This window comes from Melospiza georgiana, chromosome 3 (assembly GCF_028018845.1).
Source record: "Melospiza georgiana isolate bMelGeo1 chromosome 3, bMelGeo1.pri, whole genome shotgun sequence".
In the NCBI taxonomy this organism is placed as follows: domain Eukaryota; kingdom Metazoa; phylum Chordata; class Aves; order Passeriformes; family Passerellidae; genus Melospiza; species Melospiza georgiana.
In genome coordinates this window covers 94,827,516-94,846,029 of record NC_080432.1, presented here as the reverse complement: position 1 = coordinate 94,846,029, position 18,514 = coordinate 94,827,516, and the positions used below count along the sequence as shown (strand labels likewise).

The 18,514-nt window shown below is 38.0% G+C and overlaps 1 protein-coding gene across 3 annotated transcripts in view; it reads left to right on the top strand.

The window, feature by feature from the left end:
* The window catches only part of TRAPPC12 (trafficking protein particle complex subunit 12), a 50,343-nt gene that overhangs the window by 25,652 nt on the left and 6,177 nt on the right, over positions 1-18,514 (top strand). For all 3 annotated transcript variants that reach the window (XM_058019346.1, XM_058019344.1, XM_058019345.1), the window contains exons 7-9: positions 5,391-5,463; positions 9,157-9,230; positions 16,803-16,901. In XM_058019346.1, the coding sequence (XP_057875329.1) occupies positions 5,391-5,463; positions 9,157-9,230; positions 16,803-16,901 (246 nt within the window). The remainder of the gene's footprint in view (positions 1-5,390; positions 5,464-9,156; positions 9,231-16,802; positions 16,902-18,514) is intronic.

The window sequence follows — 18,514 nt, the reverse complement described above, 5'->3', positions numbered from 1 at the left end:
TTCTTCTAGGTAAATGCCATGCACCTCTATTGCAGGATTTCATTTCAGTAACATTTGCCTGCCCCAGTCTGCAGCACATCAGCTGTTTCACATCTTGAGTTTATGCAATCTGGTAGCAAGTGCTACACTGCCTGCCCTCAGTCATGAAGGTGCCACTAGGTTCCAAAACTAAACTAGTTTCTAAGTTCCTGAATCTTGTAATGAAGAGACGAAACTGAATGTGAACGAGGGAGTGACTGCTGAGTAGAGCATCCATCAGCTCTCTGGCAGACTAGATCTGGCCATATCTCAGTTACAGTGTGATCAGCCATGATTCTCTGCAGGTTAAAGATTGCTGGTCAGTAGAGGAATGAAATAAAAGGAAATTAACTCTGTCCCCACACACACACTCCTTTACAAGAACTTGAACTCATCTACAGCTTTGAGGTGGCTCTGCCTCTGATGTTTCTCTACAAGTGCATATCCTTAGAGCATATCCAGTGTACAAAGGAAGCTTGAAATACAATACGACATTTTGTTTGAACATAAACTAGGCTGATTATTTGTTTAAATAAGGGAAACAGAATATGGTGGAGAAGATGAAATAGAAATAGAGTTACAAATTAATATATAATTCCCTGCCCACTAAATTCTTGGAGAACAGGTCTCTTTACTCGTGTTCTCAGTCCATCAATTGCTAGTGACCTGGATCACTGCGAATTCTGTTATCTCTTGTACCCTTGGAGAAAGCTGCTTCAAAGCTGGCTCTACATCTTCCAAAAGCTCTTCTGAGGAGTCTCTTGTTCTCTGCACTTGGTGTTGGTTCAGAGATTGTCACCTCTTTGCCTCTGCCTTCCTGTGTCTGAGTTTGCAAGGTTTCCCCTGTGTTAGTGTGTTCAGTTGCAGCAAGAAAGACAACAATATCCCTTTGGTCCTGACAGCTTCCTCTGAGGCAGGATATGGTACGCAGCCAGGACAAGCTATGCTTCTTTTTAAAGTACAATAGATAGATAACTACTAACAAATAAAACATCCTTCTTGGAAATATTTCTGATCAGTTATTCTTGATGCCTCATTCCAGATTATTTCATTTGTTTGCATTCATTAAATACCTTAGTTTTTGGAGCAATTCAAGGACAACTGTAGAAAGAAGAATGTGAAAAAGGACAGCTTGTAAAGATAACTGTGTTTTTAAAGACATTTGTAAATTGGTGGCAATTTAACCATTTGAAGTCAGGGCTGGCTGAAAAAGAACATTGTTTATATATATTCTGATTTTTATATAGAAAAAAATCAGAACTGTTCTGTTGTTTGTCTAATAATCTCAATCTCAACTGGAATGTTCAAGAATATGGTTCTAATACTTACAAAAACCCATGGCATAACCAAGAAAATAGCATAAAGGATGTACACTCATTAGTCTTAATATTTGTATGTGACACTTGGGAACCATTTGGGTTATAACAGAATTAATTGGGGAGCTTTCAACCAAAAGCCTCTAGTGATTTACCTCCCTATTTTAAAAAGTGGAAAAATAATCTTTGGTCATCTGTATTTACAGAAGGGCATACGAATCATCATTATGTAAATGAGATGATCTTAGAGTCATAAAAGCTAGAAGAAAGAAAAGACCTATTAGCTCACCTAGTCTGTCTCTGCAATGCAAAGTTGTTTTGTAGTTTTTAATGAGCCAGCCTATGGTGCTGAGGCCACATCCCCTGGGAGGTTATTGCAGGCTAATGGTAGTGCATTCTGATCATAAGAAAATTTGTCTTTCTATTTAATTTCTCTTTCTTAATGAAGGGGTGAGGTTTTTTTCCTATACAATACTTGATTTTAATCTGCTAAATTCTTTATTGCTTTTTGTTGTATATATTCTACAGATACCAGTCAACTTTAGATTAACCATTCAATTTAAAGATGGAATGGTATTTATTTTGGTTACTTGATCTTTACAGCCTTCATCTACTTACATATCTCTGGTACCTGAAGCAGGATTGGAGGTTGGGTGGAAAAATGTTATTTTAATTTTTCCTGAATATATGTTTCCATATATATTTTTCCTGCAATAATGTTTTAGCTTTTCCAGTATTCCTACAAGTGTCTAATCAAGATCTGCTTAGATATTTTGCATCTTCTATATGAACAACATTTAGGAAAGAAATTGTCTGTAATGCCAAATGGGTGTTATAGGCTGGGAGATGAGTCCAGTGAAATTGTTGCAGTCTCTGTGTTATTGCTGGTCTTCCCAATATGAACTGCCTCAATGAGTTGTTACACCGCTAAGTCTGCCTTGAAATAAATCGTCTTTGAACAGCCAGGCAAGAAGAGTAACAATAGTAACTTAAATCACAAAACGATTTGTTCTTTTCAAGTGTTCATTTGAAAACATAGGCATCATCAATTTAGTGCTAATAGTGCTGAAGACATGCTAAAAATGCATAGCTGGAGACCAAAATGTGGAAAGGACAACTGTCAGGCTAAATGTAAACTCTTCTTGTCTGTAAGTACCTATGCTTCCCTAAATGCTTGAGGGAGAGCTGGAAATTTACACATTTCATAGCATATTTCACTTTTAAACTCTAATCCCTCAACTGCTAGAGCAGTTGGGCTCTTCTACCAGGTGAGTGGAGCAGTGGCAAGTGGGTTAACACTCTTTCTTCCTAAAAAGGCCTCTGGAAGTGTTACCTCAGCAAAACTTGTCAGAAATACTTTGTGCCATTTGCCCATCAGCCACAACTTCTGTAGTTCTACCACTCTCCTTCATGAGTAGTTATGTTCCTCCCTGGCCCTTTCATACACACTCTTCCATATCTCCTGGCCTTCTGTTTTACTCCCAAATTGGTGAACTCAGTCTCTTTGAACTTTTCAGTCTCTTTGAACTTCTCAATCTTTTAGGTTTGATTACGATAAGCTTCTAGTGGCTAACGTGACATAAGTTTTCTGGTTTTCATATGTTACTTCAGTCTAGAGGGTATTTGTCTTGACAAATGTTTTTAAGTTCATAGAAACTATGATGACCCTGTACCAGTCTGAGTACCCAAAAAGCCACAGCTCCAGAAGCACCAAAAAAGGCTGAATGGTGGTATGCATGTATTAGCAATTCTGGCATACAGGCAATAATAGATAGGGAGTGAAACAGAAGACTTGGTGAAGTAATACTAGCCAGTGAAACTAATTAGTGTGCATAACAATAAGGGTTCAAAACAAGAAAAAGCATAGGTCATATGTAAAACTGATTAATTAAATGGTAGAAGTGTTCAATCATATTTTTCTTCATAGTAGGAACATGGGTGGTTAGAGCTATGTCGTGTGATATTGCTAGAATAAACAGTTTGCCACCTAAATATTTCATACTGATTAAATGCAATCATTTACACTGAGAAGCTGTCAGAATCATTAATGTTACTATTAAACAATTATTGGAAAATGGGGAAATACCCAAATACTGGAAAACTGCAGGTGATGTTTTTGTACTTAGGGGCAAAAGAGAGATAAACCTAGGGAATAAAACAATTAGCCTCAAATTATCACTAAGCTCTGTTTTAATGATGTTGAGCTTGAGGTCACAGCTAGATATCCCCAAGTAATGTCACAGAATGGTTAATGTAATACTCTAATTGTATGCTAATAACTAATTCTTCCTTTTTTTGATTATGTTAGTGAGAATGTTTTCAGAGAAATCCATTGTCTTTTTAAACATGACCGCATGTTGCCTTGATGAAGGCCCCTCATTGTATTTATACCGTTTAAAGAGTAGGAATGTCAGGCCTTACCGAACCTGAGAGGAAATCACTAGATATTTTGTAGGGGAAGAGAAAGATCAGGGTTTTTAGACCATAGAAAGTATATTATAAAGTGGTTTGGATTTGTGGGACAGAAGAATGTGGGTTTTTTTTCTGACAAGGTTCTTATTACACACTAGCATCTAACACTGAAAGGTGGCACTTTGATTTCTAAGTGATTTCTAGGTGGCTGCACTGCTTTTGAAAGTGGGGCTGAGAGTCAGTCTTGCAGGCATGCCACTGCCAGCTCATAAATTGCCACCTGTCAGCTAAGCTGCAGTACCTACTGGTGTATGCTCATAGCCTTTCAAAATCTGAGGTATGGCAGCTCAGTCTAGCCCTCTGACCAAAGCTTACAGTAAACCATATTACCTTGGATTTGTCATGGCCTAACAGTTCTTACCAGGAAAATTAGCCTGCCTCAGCTGACAGGTGGTAAATGTTCTACATTCATTGTGTGTCTCTCCTTGCTCTTAAGTTCTTTGTAGCTGAGTTTATGAACTTCAAAACTTCACTCTAGTCTGTGAAACGGGCTTGGTATCTCATAGGGCAATTTCTTCCAGTTTAATATTTCTAAAGTTGGTGGCATGAGATGACTTTCTGGGGGTACAGATTATCTTGATTCACTATAGAAAACGCCAACACTCTTTCCAAGGCCAGGTTAATTCTACCAGTCTTCTTTTTTGAGGACTTCCTCTATTGATTTGAAGTGTACTTTGTTGGTTTAGGAAAAGACAGTTGCTTCTTATACTGCCAGAAGCTGAAAGCTCTTTATTTGGAAGTGTGCTCAGTCCCCAGAAGAGGCAGTGCCTTCTGTTTCCTTCATTGGGTAACCACAGTGGCTGATGAAACAGCAAGTGGTGGTTTTTTGAAGGAAATCTCAAGCGTTACTCTACAACCAGAGTTATACATCTGTAACAAGAAAAATGGGGACATCTGTGGGAATTGGAAAATGAATTTGGAGAATTGTAATGGAAGTAGAAAAAGGAAAGTTGACTTGTATTTCAAATGGAGTCTTGCATGCATACTTTAAAAGTGCTTCAGACACAAGCTTCATTAGGTATGCATTTCCATTCTTCCAATAAAACAACAAATGTTTCATTCACTCAACAATTTACATGAATTAAAATCTACGATAAATTTAAAAAAAAACAATGATCCCTAAAGTTTGAGAAGGAAATTGTAGTAAGACCTAAGAGGAGTACTTCATTAAAGACAAAATCATGAAACTAAAGAAACTAAAGCCCATACTTAGGGAGAAGTCAGGAGGCTGTGGCCTTCTCTGAAAAAAATCAGTTTTGACTTTCACAGTGGTCATTTCATTTAATGTTCATTCTCTCATGGAGCATATTTCCTGTTTTACTTAAGAAAATGTGTATGACCCCAGAGTGTGTTAGCATTTAATGTTCTGTAAGTATTTGAACTCTAACATTCTTCTACAGTATGATGACTTTCTTACTTTGTGCAATTGATCTAGCTATGGTAATAACCAGTAATTTTGAACTGTACCTAGGTGAAGCATTCCTGCATGAATTGGTTTACACAAAGACTGTCCATTGTAGATAATTTGCATTAAATATATAGTGCTGTTTAAACTCATGTTGCTACTTTAAAAAATTACTACAGATACTAGAAAATTTGGAACAAGGCTTAGCTGAAGATGGAAGTATGACTAACATTACACAGGAGAACAGACAAGGTAGGTATTAAACATTTTTTTCACGGACAGTGTGTTTTTATTGCTTGCCTAAGTGTGCCAGAAGTTTTCACAAGACTGCCCCAGACTGGTTAAAACTGTAGTTTTCTAATCTTATAGCCTACTCAGCCCCTGAAATGATACACTTTGTACTACTTTTTGCTGGAATTAATTTCACAGTTTTGCCCTTGATCAAACTTGTGCAATCAATCAATTCTTTTTCTTGCTTAGGAGAAACAACATGGCTGTTATCCCTTAGTGATGAATATATAAGTGTGTTGCTGTTGCGGCTAGATAGGTGTTTCATCTTAAGCCTTGGCTGACTGACTCCTCTCAAACCTCATGCCTGCCATCCACTCAGTTTTTTCAGACTGAGCTACCACCATACAGTGGCTACTGTGGCTTAGGGTGCTGCTGCACAGATGGCTGAGTCTCACTGTAGCTGCATGGTACTTGGACTCCTGAAATATCTAAGGCACTCTTTAGAATAATATTTAGATTATATGGAGCTATGTCATCATTTTCATGATTGTATATACAATTATGTTTTCTCCTGTTCTTAGTGATGTTGCTTCAATAGTTTAGGGCGAATTACTGCACAAAGAAGGGTGTCCAGGACAAGCTTTTTTTTTTACAGAATTTATACTTATGAGGTCACTTGAGTATACTTGAAAATTACACAAGAGGAAACATTTTAGGCATTGCTATGGATTGTATGGACCCCTTGTGATGCCTAGCAAGTTCAAAATGCGCACACCAAGAAAACAAAAAACTTTCACCTTTAGCTAACAGTCTAAGAAATGTTACCAAGTTCTTTCTAAGAGACCACTCACACAGAGCCCATGGAAAGCATAAGTCTAGCTCTGAGATAGAAGAGGCTGGATAGTGTTAATAGCAGAAAAAAGTTATAAATAATTCCTTAAACTGTCTGTATGGAAGGGTGCAGACCTGTTTGAACTTTTTTTCTACCTGCTCTTCAATTTGACTGGATGTGAAAGTTGCTTTAATATGTCACTGTACCTGACTTGATTCACCTTGTGAATGCGTCCTAAAAACATGAACACATGTGAGCAGCATATATCATAAAGATATTTGCACATATAGTCAAAAGAATACATTTACAACTCTTCTCATAAGGTTTAGGAAAAATGGAAATAATCTTATATTGAAGTTAGACACAGCACTTCATGAGTTCCTGTTCTTTTCTCTTGTATTCTTTTTGCCTCTGTTCCTACTGCTTACTTCTCCCTGTTAACATTTTCTGCCAGAATTTTCATCCTTATCTCCACATCTTTTGTTTTTTACAACTTTAAAAGCAAAGTGTTTATCCCCCTTTAAGGTACAAGGACTTTTTACAAGCTGAATCATAATCCTGTGTCCTGCAGTCTGCTTCACTCATGGCTCCTTGCTTTTCCTCTCTGCTTCAGAGCTCAGATGGGCTCAGGAGGAGACACAGTTAGAAAAGCAGCAGCTAGTAGTTATCAAGGGACATGGCTACAGAAAATTTGGAGCGATCTTTACTTGTCTACTGTGCAGCTGCCTCTAGGTTTAAGACTGCCAAAAAGCCCAGGGGACATTTGCAGAGGCTGTTGACTGCTGTTGTCTGTGGAGGTCAGCCAGGGCTGCTCCCTCTCTGCTTCGTCTCTGCATTTGGAGCTCCAGGAGGCTGATAATGGGTTTGCTTTTTTTCATTTGAGACTTGCTGAAGCAAACCTTATTAACTTTATGTGGAGACAGCCCTAATTCATTATGGGGATTATGCTTAGCATGTAATTTCCATGCTGCTGATGTAAGAAGGTGCAATACCAATCAACTTAAGATGTGCATCTCTAGCCTCGAACAGAGCACCTCATTTGCCAGATTTTCAGCAGGCAGAGAGATTTAGCATTGCACCACTTGCCTGGTAACACATTCTCTAAGATGCCAATTTTGTAACTTCACAGTGCCTATTGAAACGAATGGCAGTGTGGAGTACAGAGCCCTTGATGAAAAAAAGGAAAAGCAAATGCTTAGAGTAGAAGCATGGCCGCATGGACCTGCAGAGAGTGTTTCAGGCATCTCAGTAAAACACAGTGATCTGCTGTTGGGTTTTGGTTTTGTTTACTGCTTTGCAGGTTTTTTTTAACCCCTTTTCTCAGTGCTTAGAAGCCTCATCACACAGAGCTACAGAATTTCCAGATCAGGTTCCTGTTCAGTTTATAGCACAGGCTGAAGACATCTGGTTTGCCTACTTTGCAGTCCTTTTTTGAGAACTGTAGCTGGTGCTGATTGTTAATATGAAATCTGGATGTCTTACAGTGTAGGAATCAACATCTAGTTTGTTGTCACCTAAGTCCTAAAAAACTGAATGTGGTGACCAAACTAAGAGAACATGCAAAAAAAGAGATATTTACTTAAGTGAAATAATGAAGGGCAGTTATTTAATTATGTTAGGATTTTACAGATTCTCCTAAGGAAAGAAAAAAAGGAAATGTGTCATGGAAATGTGTCATGAAGTATTTATTCATGGTTTGCAGTATCGCCTCCATTAGTAGCACTCGGGATGTGTGGTCCCAGGGGAATTTCTAAAACAAAAGCTAGGAGAAATGAATGATTGTAAGGTACAGTGGATGAAATACTGGGTTCAGTCTTGGACCCTACATTATAACCCTCTTTTTGACAAAGATAATTTGCAAATATTCATGGGTTGGATTTTTTTTATTGTTGAAGAGGATGGAAGGATTTTTCCTTTTTAGGAAAGGTGATAGGCATTTCACCAAGCTCTTCTTATTTGTAATGATTTCTTTGTGTGCTGAAAGAATTATCTGTGTAATCTGCCATGCTTTCATCAGTGACTACATTAATGATACAAATGAGTGGTCTCAGCTATCAGAGTTTTATTGAAATAGCCTCTTCTCCCTTCCCCCCACTCTCTTTCAAATCATTACAGTGACCTTGACAGCTGATTGACTGAGATACGTGTATTTTTCAAATGGACTAAATGAATAGTCCTAATGTTTATTTTTGAGGATTAGAGAAATATTTCTAGCATTGATCTATGGTTCTGTAACATGAGAGAAAATAACGGTCTGTGTGCACTGTTCTCTTACAACATCAGGAGTCTGTCTGCAAAGCAAAAGGAAGAAATCTGCTGCAGCTTTTAATGCCTGCAAGCTCCAGGAGAATAGGGAAAGCAGACAAGCTTGGCAGATTTTTTTCAGCATATCTCTCAGCCAGAGGCAAGCACAAATAGTCCCAGACTCAGACATTTCTCACTCTGCATGTTTTGGCTCTTAGATGACATTCTAGCTATGTTTGATTTTTTAATTTATCACATTTAATGCTGTCGATTACATGTTTTTAAACTGTTGCTCATTATCTCTTGAATCCTTTTATGCACCTTTTGTTCTGATGTTGGAAAATGTGTGGCTTATTTTGATGTTTAATATTTGGCCTGAGCTGAGAGCTGAGTGACTGTCTATTGCTCTGCATTGTTGCCTTGTCTATGGTACCCAGAGCTGCTTGAGCAATTCCCTTGGAGAGATGCAGAATTCTCTGATGCTGCATCAGGGCTGAGGATTAAAAATTCTAGGCTAAACCCCAGTGGTGTTAACGAGGGGGACCTTTCAAAATCGTAATTCATAGGACCAATAATTGATGGCAAGAAAGAACCTCTAATTTATTTGTGCAAATTCACAAGCTGCTCTTATTTTGCAGCCTCTGTTCAGCTGTGGAGGTCACGTCTGGGCCGGGTGATGTACTCCATGGCAAACTGTCTGCTAATGATGAAGGTACGTGGGTGGCAGAACTGCAGAGGTACCGTATATTCTAGAGTAGAATGTCAGAGAAAATGCCAGTGAATTACTGGTGCAGAGATAAGGGAAGACTACCTGACAGTACATTAAGGTTTTGCTTAGTGAAGAATTAATTAGCCTTAATAATGTCTTATTTAATAGATAGCTATTTGCAGTAATGTTCTTTGGGAACATATCTGTACTTATTTCTCCCCAAATCATCCTAGAGAACATGCAATAACAATACAGAATTTGCATTTTTAAATTGAATTTTTCAAACACTTAACTAAATGCTCTAATTAAAAGCAATTATGTGCTCTGCCTTTTTCAAACGTGCACTAGGAATGTTGCTCTGTTTGTGAGGTTTAATAACACTGTAGCTTTTGTAGCTGATAGAGATCCAAAACATCCAAATACATCCTCCCTTGTCAACTGATCTCAGTTGTAATATGTCTTCTTTCAAGTTTAAATCCTCACTAGTGGGTAGGGGTGGAAGAGAAAGCAATAAAAGCAAAAGTGACTAGCTGTCACTGCTGAGGTTTTCTGCCTTGATTCCTCCTTACATTTTTTAACCAATTGTATTCCGTTTGGTGCAACACTCAGCTCCTTGTATTCTGGAAGCACAAATAAAACGACTTCTGCCTATCCTGTTGTGGTCAGGAAAACAGGGGTGTCACCATTCTTGCAGCAGACTGTTACTCTGAGCCTGACTGTGCTCTACAAATCAATTAGCAGCAACAGCCTTGGAGCAGGGATGTCAGCAGTGGAATCCTCACAGGCCAAGATTTGCACTCCTGGCTCCCCGCTCTTCAGTTACCCAAGGTCATGCCAGACCTGATCATCTGATGTTTACTGAGCTACTTCCCAAACAAGGCTCCATTCTTAATATTACAATACCTCAAAAAAGTATGGCTTGTTGTTTTGGTTTTTTTTTTTAATATAAGAGCCATCTATACAGCTTTACTTGAAATGGAATATTCTTGTTGTGGGAATTAGGGGAAACACACATTTATTTTCATGATTATTTTATAATAAGAGCATTTCTGTCTTGCATAGAAATAATTGTTCATTAAAACAATTTGTCTTTTGAAGTAGGTACATGACATAGGCTCATTTTTTAAATCATTCTCCTTTTCAGTAAACAAGTGAAGAAAAGCATGAGCTGCTATCCCAAGCAAAGTAGAATATATAAATAAAAAATACTGGTATATATACTTTCAAAAACTTCACTTTACTTTTTGCTGTGAATTCTTTTTTAACTCATGTGTTTTTCATGTGTACACAAATCTACATGCACACACAGTTCTCAGCTTTCTCTGGTTTGATCTTGTTAGTGCTATTTTCTTTGAGTAACAAATACATTTGTGAATACCAATTATCATCTTTTTCGAAATTATATTTCAAAAATATGGCAGCTCAGATACTTCTTAAGACCAGTTGTATTTAGGGCCTATCTCACAGCTGTTGAATTAAAAATTTATGGTTCACAAAAACTTCCAAATTACCCACAATTGCATGTTAATGCATAATTACTTCCATATGAAATTTGCATTTCAGTGAATTGGCTATAGAGTACCTGTGAGTCTTTCAGTTTTCAGGAATATCCCCAGACCCTTCTAACATGCAGCAGTCCTGTAGTCATCTTCTCCACCTTCCAGAGTATTCAGCATGAATCTATTCAGATTAGTTTTAAACACACTTTTGTAAGTTCTCCCATTATCAGTTATATTCATTTAACACGGTTCCACCCTTTTTTGCTGTTGTATCATATACTTTAAAAACTGCATTTGTTTTTATTCGAGTGTTTCAAGTGTGTGTCATTTAAGAAAAAACGATTTCATTCTCCAAGTCAGCACCATCTATTGCCATCTAGTGACCATTTACAATATTGCAGCACTGTGCTTGATCCCCGGGTACTGATAGGTGATGGAATACCTTGGGCAAGTAGTTGATGATTATGATTATGATAATAATTTATTAAAGTAAAACGGTGTGACTTAGGTATGAAAAAAAACCCCAAACATGTCATCTTACTTTTACTGACATCTTTCTTTTGCCAAAAAAACTACAGTAGTATTTAACAGGGAACAATCTTGTCAGGATTGACACTTGAAAATTAAAAAAAAAATCCACCTTGATTAGATGTTTGCCCTATAACTATTTAAATCTAAATTCGTTAGCCTCAATTCTTAATTAGGTTTATTTCATGTCATATCTTTTCTGCAATACTTACATGAATCAAAGAATTCTGTTTATGTAGTATAATGATTTTTTCCTTTTTAAATATGTCTCATTTGTTTCATAGTTAAACATCTCCTTAAATTTTGAGATAGAGGGTTATCTTATTTTGGGGTAGAGAGTGAAGGCCAAGTGGTTCACCCAGACACAGGAAATGAGTCATGTCTCCTACACCCTGGGAATATCTTTCCTAGGTACTGAGCTCTGCCTGCTGTGTCCCTTTGTCCGTGTGACCAGTGACAGTTTGGTAGTAGTTCAAGGCAGTCTTTCTTTCCTGCTCATCTCCCTTTCTTTGTATTATCTTTCTTAACTGGGTTCTGCCTTCTTTCGGTGCACCATTGTTGGACTTGACTTAATCAAATAACAAAGAAATGGTGGATCCCAGTTTTATCAACTGATATGAAACAGCATTCCTGTTTCCTGTGAATAAGGGGAAACTTCAGGATAGATGTGGAAATACAGCAGGAGGAGAAGGGAAGGCCACATAACCTCTCACTGTAGACTTCCATTTACAAGAACTGTGGGCTTATGTCACTATGAAAGCATGTGCTGAATATAGCAGCATGAGGGGAACATTAATTTAACATACAGCTGATGATGTGCATTGTTTCATTTCAAAAGTCTATCTGCAAAATGCTTGTCACTTTACTAAATCACCATGGAAGTGTCTTATAAACTTTTTAAGTTCTTTTCATCTGAGGTAAAATCACTTTTGACATCATCTTACCAGACTTTGCTCTCTCTAAGGAATAAACACTTAAGTATTTTCCACATATATTATAAATGCACTCTAATTAAAGGCACATTTTGTGCTTTTTAGTTTTCTTCAGTGTTGTGTTAGCTTTTGTAGAATTTGCCCTTCATAAAACAGAAGCATTAAAATTGATTTTAATCTGAGTAGAATACAATTAAAATGGTACCAAGAAGGAGGTAACAGCTTGTGCTAGTGACACAAGGGAATGATGCCTGAGGACTTTGGTTCCTGTATGATTTAAAGGAGGATGACTGGCTTTTGCCTGAGTGCTGCAGTACAGCTCTCTGGATTCTTAGCACTGTGAATCTCTGCTTCATAACCCTTCCACAACTGCACTAGATGGAGAGGAAGGATAAGTTATCCCTGTCCTCTCTCCACAAAACAAAGTGTTTATGAACTCCTTGTAACTAAGATTTTTAGTCTAAGGTTTCTTGAACTTATTCTCAACATTCTATACATCAAGATCATTTATGCTTATTTCTAATTAAGTACTTAAAGGTTGGGATGAGGGAAATATGAGAAAGTGTAATGCAGTAGCCATGAAGGGAAATACAGTTATACTGTGGTGCATTACAAAAAACATTCCAGCAACTAGGTCCAGTAGCTTTCTAGAACTGTTTTATACTATTTGCTATCATTATATACTATTATATTTTATAATAATGTAATAATATATTATTATATACTATTAACTATTATTTTACTATTTACTAGTATATGTAGTGTTAGCCCCAAATTTCCATAATAAAAGAGGTATTGAGTTATACAACAATAGGCCAATTCTCATTCATATCCTAAATAGTGTAACTTCAAACCTTCTTTTGGGATTTTTTTACAAAGATATGGAAAACTGGAAGGTTCTTAATATTTTTTAATTAAAGACCATGACAATATGTCAGCCCCATCTCTAAGTCTTAAGATCACAAACTGTAGTCATTGGGGTTTTTACTGGCAAGACTGAGTATGTTTTACTCCTCACAACCACACCTTGTATACGTCAAGACTTCACTTCTCAGTGGAGGTCTGTATTTATCATTCCATGAGACAATCTTTGTTGTGTTATGTCACATTAGCAAAACTGTGAATGGGAACAGTCTTTAGTAAGTGAGACCAAATATCTATTTTACAATGTGCTCTGTCAGAAGGAACTGTCAGAGAAGAAGCCTCTATAACTCACCACAGAATAGTAGTATTCTATATCACATGTAGGATATTCAAGAAATCTCCTAATGCTTTTATCATAGCGTGAGGAGAATAATAAACGCATATTAAACTCACCGAGGGATCCACAGGTGAGCACAGAATGAGGTTGTATTTAGAAGTGAGCCTAGATATGATGATGTTTCACAGTTTCATCCTGAAGCCATCCTTGTTTGTGCCTTTGGACATACATAATTTAGTCTCTTGTCATCTCCTGGAAGAAATGGGTCCTATTCCTATGACAGGTACTGAAGGCATGGGGTGGGTGAGCACAGATGTGACTTGCTGTGCTGTGCTGTTGTATGGGAAGAGGGGGCAGTGACCACCCACAGAGTGCACAGGCTCTTAATGTTCACCTCTAGTCTCACATTTCAGGAGCTGCCAGTGTTTCTGTACTTGTAATGCATATGATGTTGGAGATAGGGATGAGGAGCGCAGAAAAGGGGGATTTCTTTGCCTGTCTAGGCCAAATCCATGAAGCCCCTGCAGCATGGGCCTCTAAGACTTGGCTGCTTGTTCCTACCAAGGCTGGCTGCTGTGTACACAAGGGAGCCTGTGCTGCTGTGATGGTGCAAACACTGCCCACTCATGCAGCTTCTTGTGGCTGAGGCTTTTCTGCAGTCAGTTAATGCTGAGCTGCAAACTAAGCTGGCAGAAGCACTTTTCTGTCCACTTGCTGCATGGTCTCAGGCTCATGGGAGTTGTTTCTGCATCAGTTGGGGATGTGATTGCAGAGCCCCAGTCCCTTGTGGTTGTGCTGTGCATCTTTGTTGTGTAGCCAGAGCCTTAGAGTATGCACAGGAGTGAGCACTGCGTAAGGGGCAGCTTTAGACCACAGAATTTGATACAAGAAAATTATTTCTCTAGTGACCACATTTTATGTTTGAAGCGATAAAAATCACAGTCACAGACAATCCTTCCGACTCAGTAGATTATACTCTTGGAAGAATTACTAGGTACTACAGTCATGACTGGGATTCCTCTAAAGAGCTAGATCAAAGGGTCCCTATTTCAAGTTTTTTATGAGTGCCTAACACAGTTGTACTCCACGATCAAGTAAGTCCTTTACTGAGAGACATTACAATGAAAATTGAAGTTTTCCTAAATCATAAATTTATGAAAAATTATGGTTGCTTTAATTTCATCACATTTGAGTTGTGATTGATAAATACAGCAGCATTAAAATAAATATACTTGTGGCATGTTGGTTTTCCTCTGAACTCTTTTTATTACCAGTAATAAGTGTGAACTTGTCATAGTACATTAGAATTGTAATAAACTCTAAATGTTAATAATTAATTGTTCAGAATTAATCGTTATAACCACAGTATACAAGTTGTTTGCAAAAGAAAGGTCTTGCAGAGGGCTTTCCTGGCCTATCTCATCTCCTGCTATTACAGACATGTAATTTCTCTCATATACAGATCAGACTCAAAAGACTTTTCTTGACTTTTTGTTTGTATGAAACAATGTTTCAAATAGAATGGTTTGAGTCAGAACAGACCTTTAAAAGTCATCTACAATAACCTGTCCCTGCCATGTGCTGGGACCTCTTGAACTGGATTGGGTTACTGGGAGCACCAGCCAATCTGACCTGAAATGTTTCCAGGGATGGAGCATGCTCTGTATCTCTGAGTAACCCCTTCTAGTGTTTCATTGCCCTCATTGTAAAAAATTCATTCCTATTATCTAGTCTAAATCAACCTCTTTTAGTTTAAAACCATTACCCCTTATCCTATCACAACAGGCCCTGATATATATGCCCATTTCAGCTACTGAAAGGCTATAATGAGGTCTCCCCAGAGCCTTTTCTTCTCCAGGCTGAACAACCCCAACTCTCTGTGTTCCTTCCTGAGAAATGTTCCACCCACTGACCAATTTTGTTGCACTCCTCTGGACCTGCTCCAATACATTCATGTGTTTCCTGCGCTGAGGACTTCAGAACTGGATACTGGGGTTACTCCTTTTAAGTGCATCCTCCGGAAAAGAAATTCATTACATGTGGGGAACATTGCTTCCTCAAACCAAGCAGGAGATGAAGAAAAACAACCTTTCCCAGTAGCTGTGATCACATTAGGAACAAGTTAAATGAGTACTATAATTTGACTAAGACTAATGGTAGGGCAGAGAGTATCCCAAGATGTCTGTGTAGTTTTTTAAGGTTATTTTCTGTTGTCCTTTGCTTTCTAATGCCCACCACAATTCTTGTACTAAGTTGAAGGGCAGGACTGTTGGGAAGCACTAAAGTGTTACAGCACAGAGAGTCCTCAGCCTTTGCTTGGCCTGGCCTTTGTAAGCAAAGGTGAGTGCTCTCCACCTCTGCTCACGTTTCTCCAAGCTGGCACAGCCCCGGGCCAGTGGACATTCCTACAGCCACAGCCGGTGTCAGCACAGAGCACGGGCAGGGCCTGCCACCTCTGCCTGCCAGGCCTTGTGGCCAGGCTTTGAAAATCATGTCCTGTTGAGGTCCTTGAATTACTGCAGCTCAACCATGAAAAGGCTGAACTGCAGGAACCAGTCACATGGGAATTTCTTTCCATTGGGAAACGGGAGCCATTTGTTTAATCGTGTGTCAGTGGTCCTTAGCTGGAGGCTATGCTGGCATTCCATCTTGAGCAGGAATATCTCAATGCTGCCCCCTGCCAGCATGGCCTTTGTGCAGGTGTGATGTACCTTGCAGAGCTTTCTGGAGATCAGAACCAGTCCTCCCCTCACTTAGTTTTGGTCCAAATACATTTTCTATTTAGATTACCTGCTTTTATGCAGTAAGAAAGCCAGTTCAGGTGAAGGGACGGAAAATGTCTTGTAATGCAGTAAAAAACCCAACAATTTGGGTGGAGGAAGAGAAAATGTCCTGTTGCCCTTGGTAGTAGTGTTAGTTTGTCATCTGAAGATGTGCAGGAATTGCAGTTTCTGTCATGTGATGTTTTTCACAAGAGCATGTGCACAGGCACTTCACAAAGCTTTGGAATATAGTTTGTTAAACCATGTAAATTATACACTTATTTGGAACATGAGATACTTCCCAGGTATGTATACCCCCAGTCACACTGAAGGTGCTTGACTTTCATCCTAAATCATAATCTAAGATAAAGAGTAAATGTTCAGAGTTTTAGTGGCTATTAGCTACAAAAAGAATATGATCCTCTTAAAAGAAAAAAAAAATATCCCCTATGTATGCAGTTCCAGTATAACTGAGAAAAGACCAATGTAGTCAGTCACTAGTGCCTATAGTGATTGATAGAAATAACTGTCCCACTGACAAGTTGCAAATACTTAAATTCTGCTGGAATATGTCTTTACAAAGAAGGTGACTCAAAGGCTGAAGTATTCTGAGGTTAAATACCTGATTGTGATTGTATGCTTTCCACCCTTAGGACTATGTGCTGGCTGTAGAAGCTTACCACTCTGTCATCAAATATTACCCACAGCAAGAGCCTCAGTTGCTGAGTGGAATTGGAAGGATTTTCCTTCAGGTATGCTTTTTATTCTAAATTTGCTAGGTAATACTGCTGTTGATAGCTACGAGAATAATCACTGCATTTAAAACTATAGCTGTTTTTGTAGGGTATATGTCAAATTGTAGAGGCAATGCTCAAAACAAAACCCCTTCTCCCATGTCAGATACAATTAGGAAATATGAAGCACCTATAGTATTTAAAGTGCATTAGCAAACAAAGAACATGTTGTAGAAAATTATGCTAGTATTTTATTCAAAAAGTGACATTCTGTTTTCCCTAAAACTAAGGGTAAAACTCCCATTGACATCAGTGAGACAAAATTTCACTAAAAATCTCATGTCTCACTCCCTCAGACTGCAGGCAACTCTCAGTCCCACTGTATAACTGCCAACTTCATCTAGAAAAAATTCAAGTGTCCTTCTTTTGTCCAAATCATATCCCTGAGAAGACAGGGGAGGGCACCTTAAAAGAAAAAAACAGTATACAGAAAAGTATAATAGAAGTCCATGTACCTGTATTGAATGGCAAATAAAAATAGATTTTATTTTTCATAAAATGATGCATCTGAATAGCTATCTGATCTTTTTAATTTTTAGCATCTCACGAGTTCTTTGCAGTTCTTTCATATTTCTGATACTGATAATTCAAACTTTTCCTCTTTTATCTACTTACTTTTATTATTAATGAGAACTCTAATTTTGGATTTTCAGGTATTTACAAATGATCTTATTTGTGACATTCCTGTAATAAAAATTATATTGAAATTGAGTAATTTACTCTTAATAGATAATTATTAACATTGCTTGCCTGAAATCATAGAATGTCATTCAAATTCAATTATGGAATTTCAGTTCTCAGCAGGAGCATGGCTTCACAATGTGTTAGACATGTCTGTCTTTAAAAGTCTCTAGTTTAAAGTGGATCTCCATCACTGTGGAGCAATTTTATTATATTGGCTGTGTGCATTAATTACTGCCTAAACAGGGAACATAATAATTATGTGCATTAAAGAATGGTACGGTAAATATGCAAAATACTAAAGGAAATACAAGTTGTTAATAGTTCTGGTCTTTCTGTGAAAATGACTGGGTGTTTTACTGGCACTTCCTTTCTGACAAGAGTGTCTACCCTGATGTCACACCCAAAGTCTGTTTTGTCATTCCATTTTCTCTGGAGAAATTTTCACTCCCATGAGGAAAGCATCTCCTAACTTAGAGAATGATTTGAAATCACTTCCCTCCACAGTGCTGTGACCACAGGCTTCCCCTTCTGAGGGGTTTTACTGTCACATCTGGACATAGCAAAAGGGGTTATGAGGCGTCCTTGATATTTGCATGTGACTTAGATAGAAGTTAAAATGCAAATATTTTCATTTCTTCTAGCACCTTAAGGAGATAAGGTTTTATTGCTTGGCTTGTTGTCTTTTCCTGTCACAAAATTTTCAGCTCTCTTTGGGGGGGTACTAGTGCAACAGATGCGAGATTTTGATATATTAAGAGAAATAGGGAGTGTCCAGTTAATCAAAACCAAGCCATTTGAATTAAAGATAAATGTGTTGCAGTCCTGGGCATCATCATTTTGGTAAGATTACTCTGTGGTAAGTGTGCACTGTTGACAAGGCACTCGCT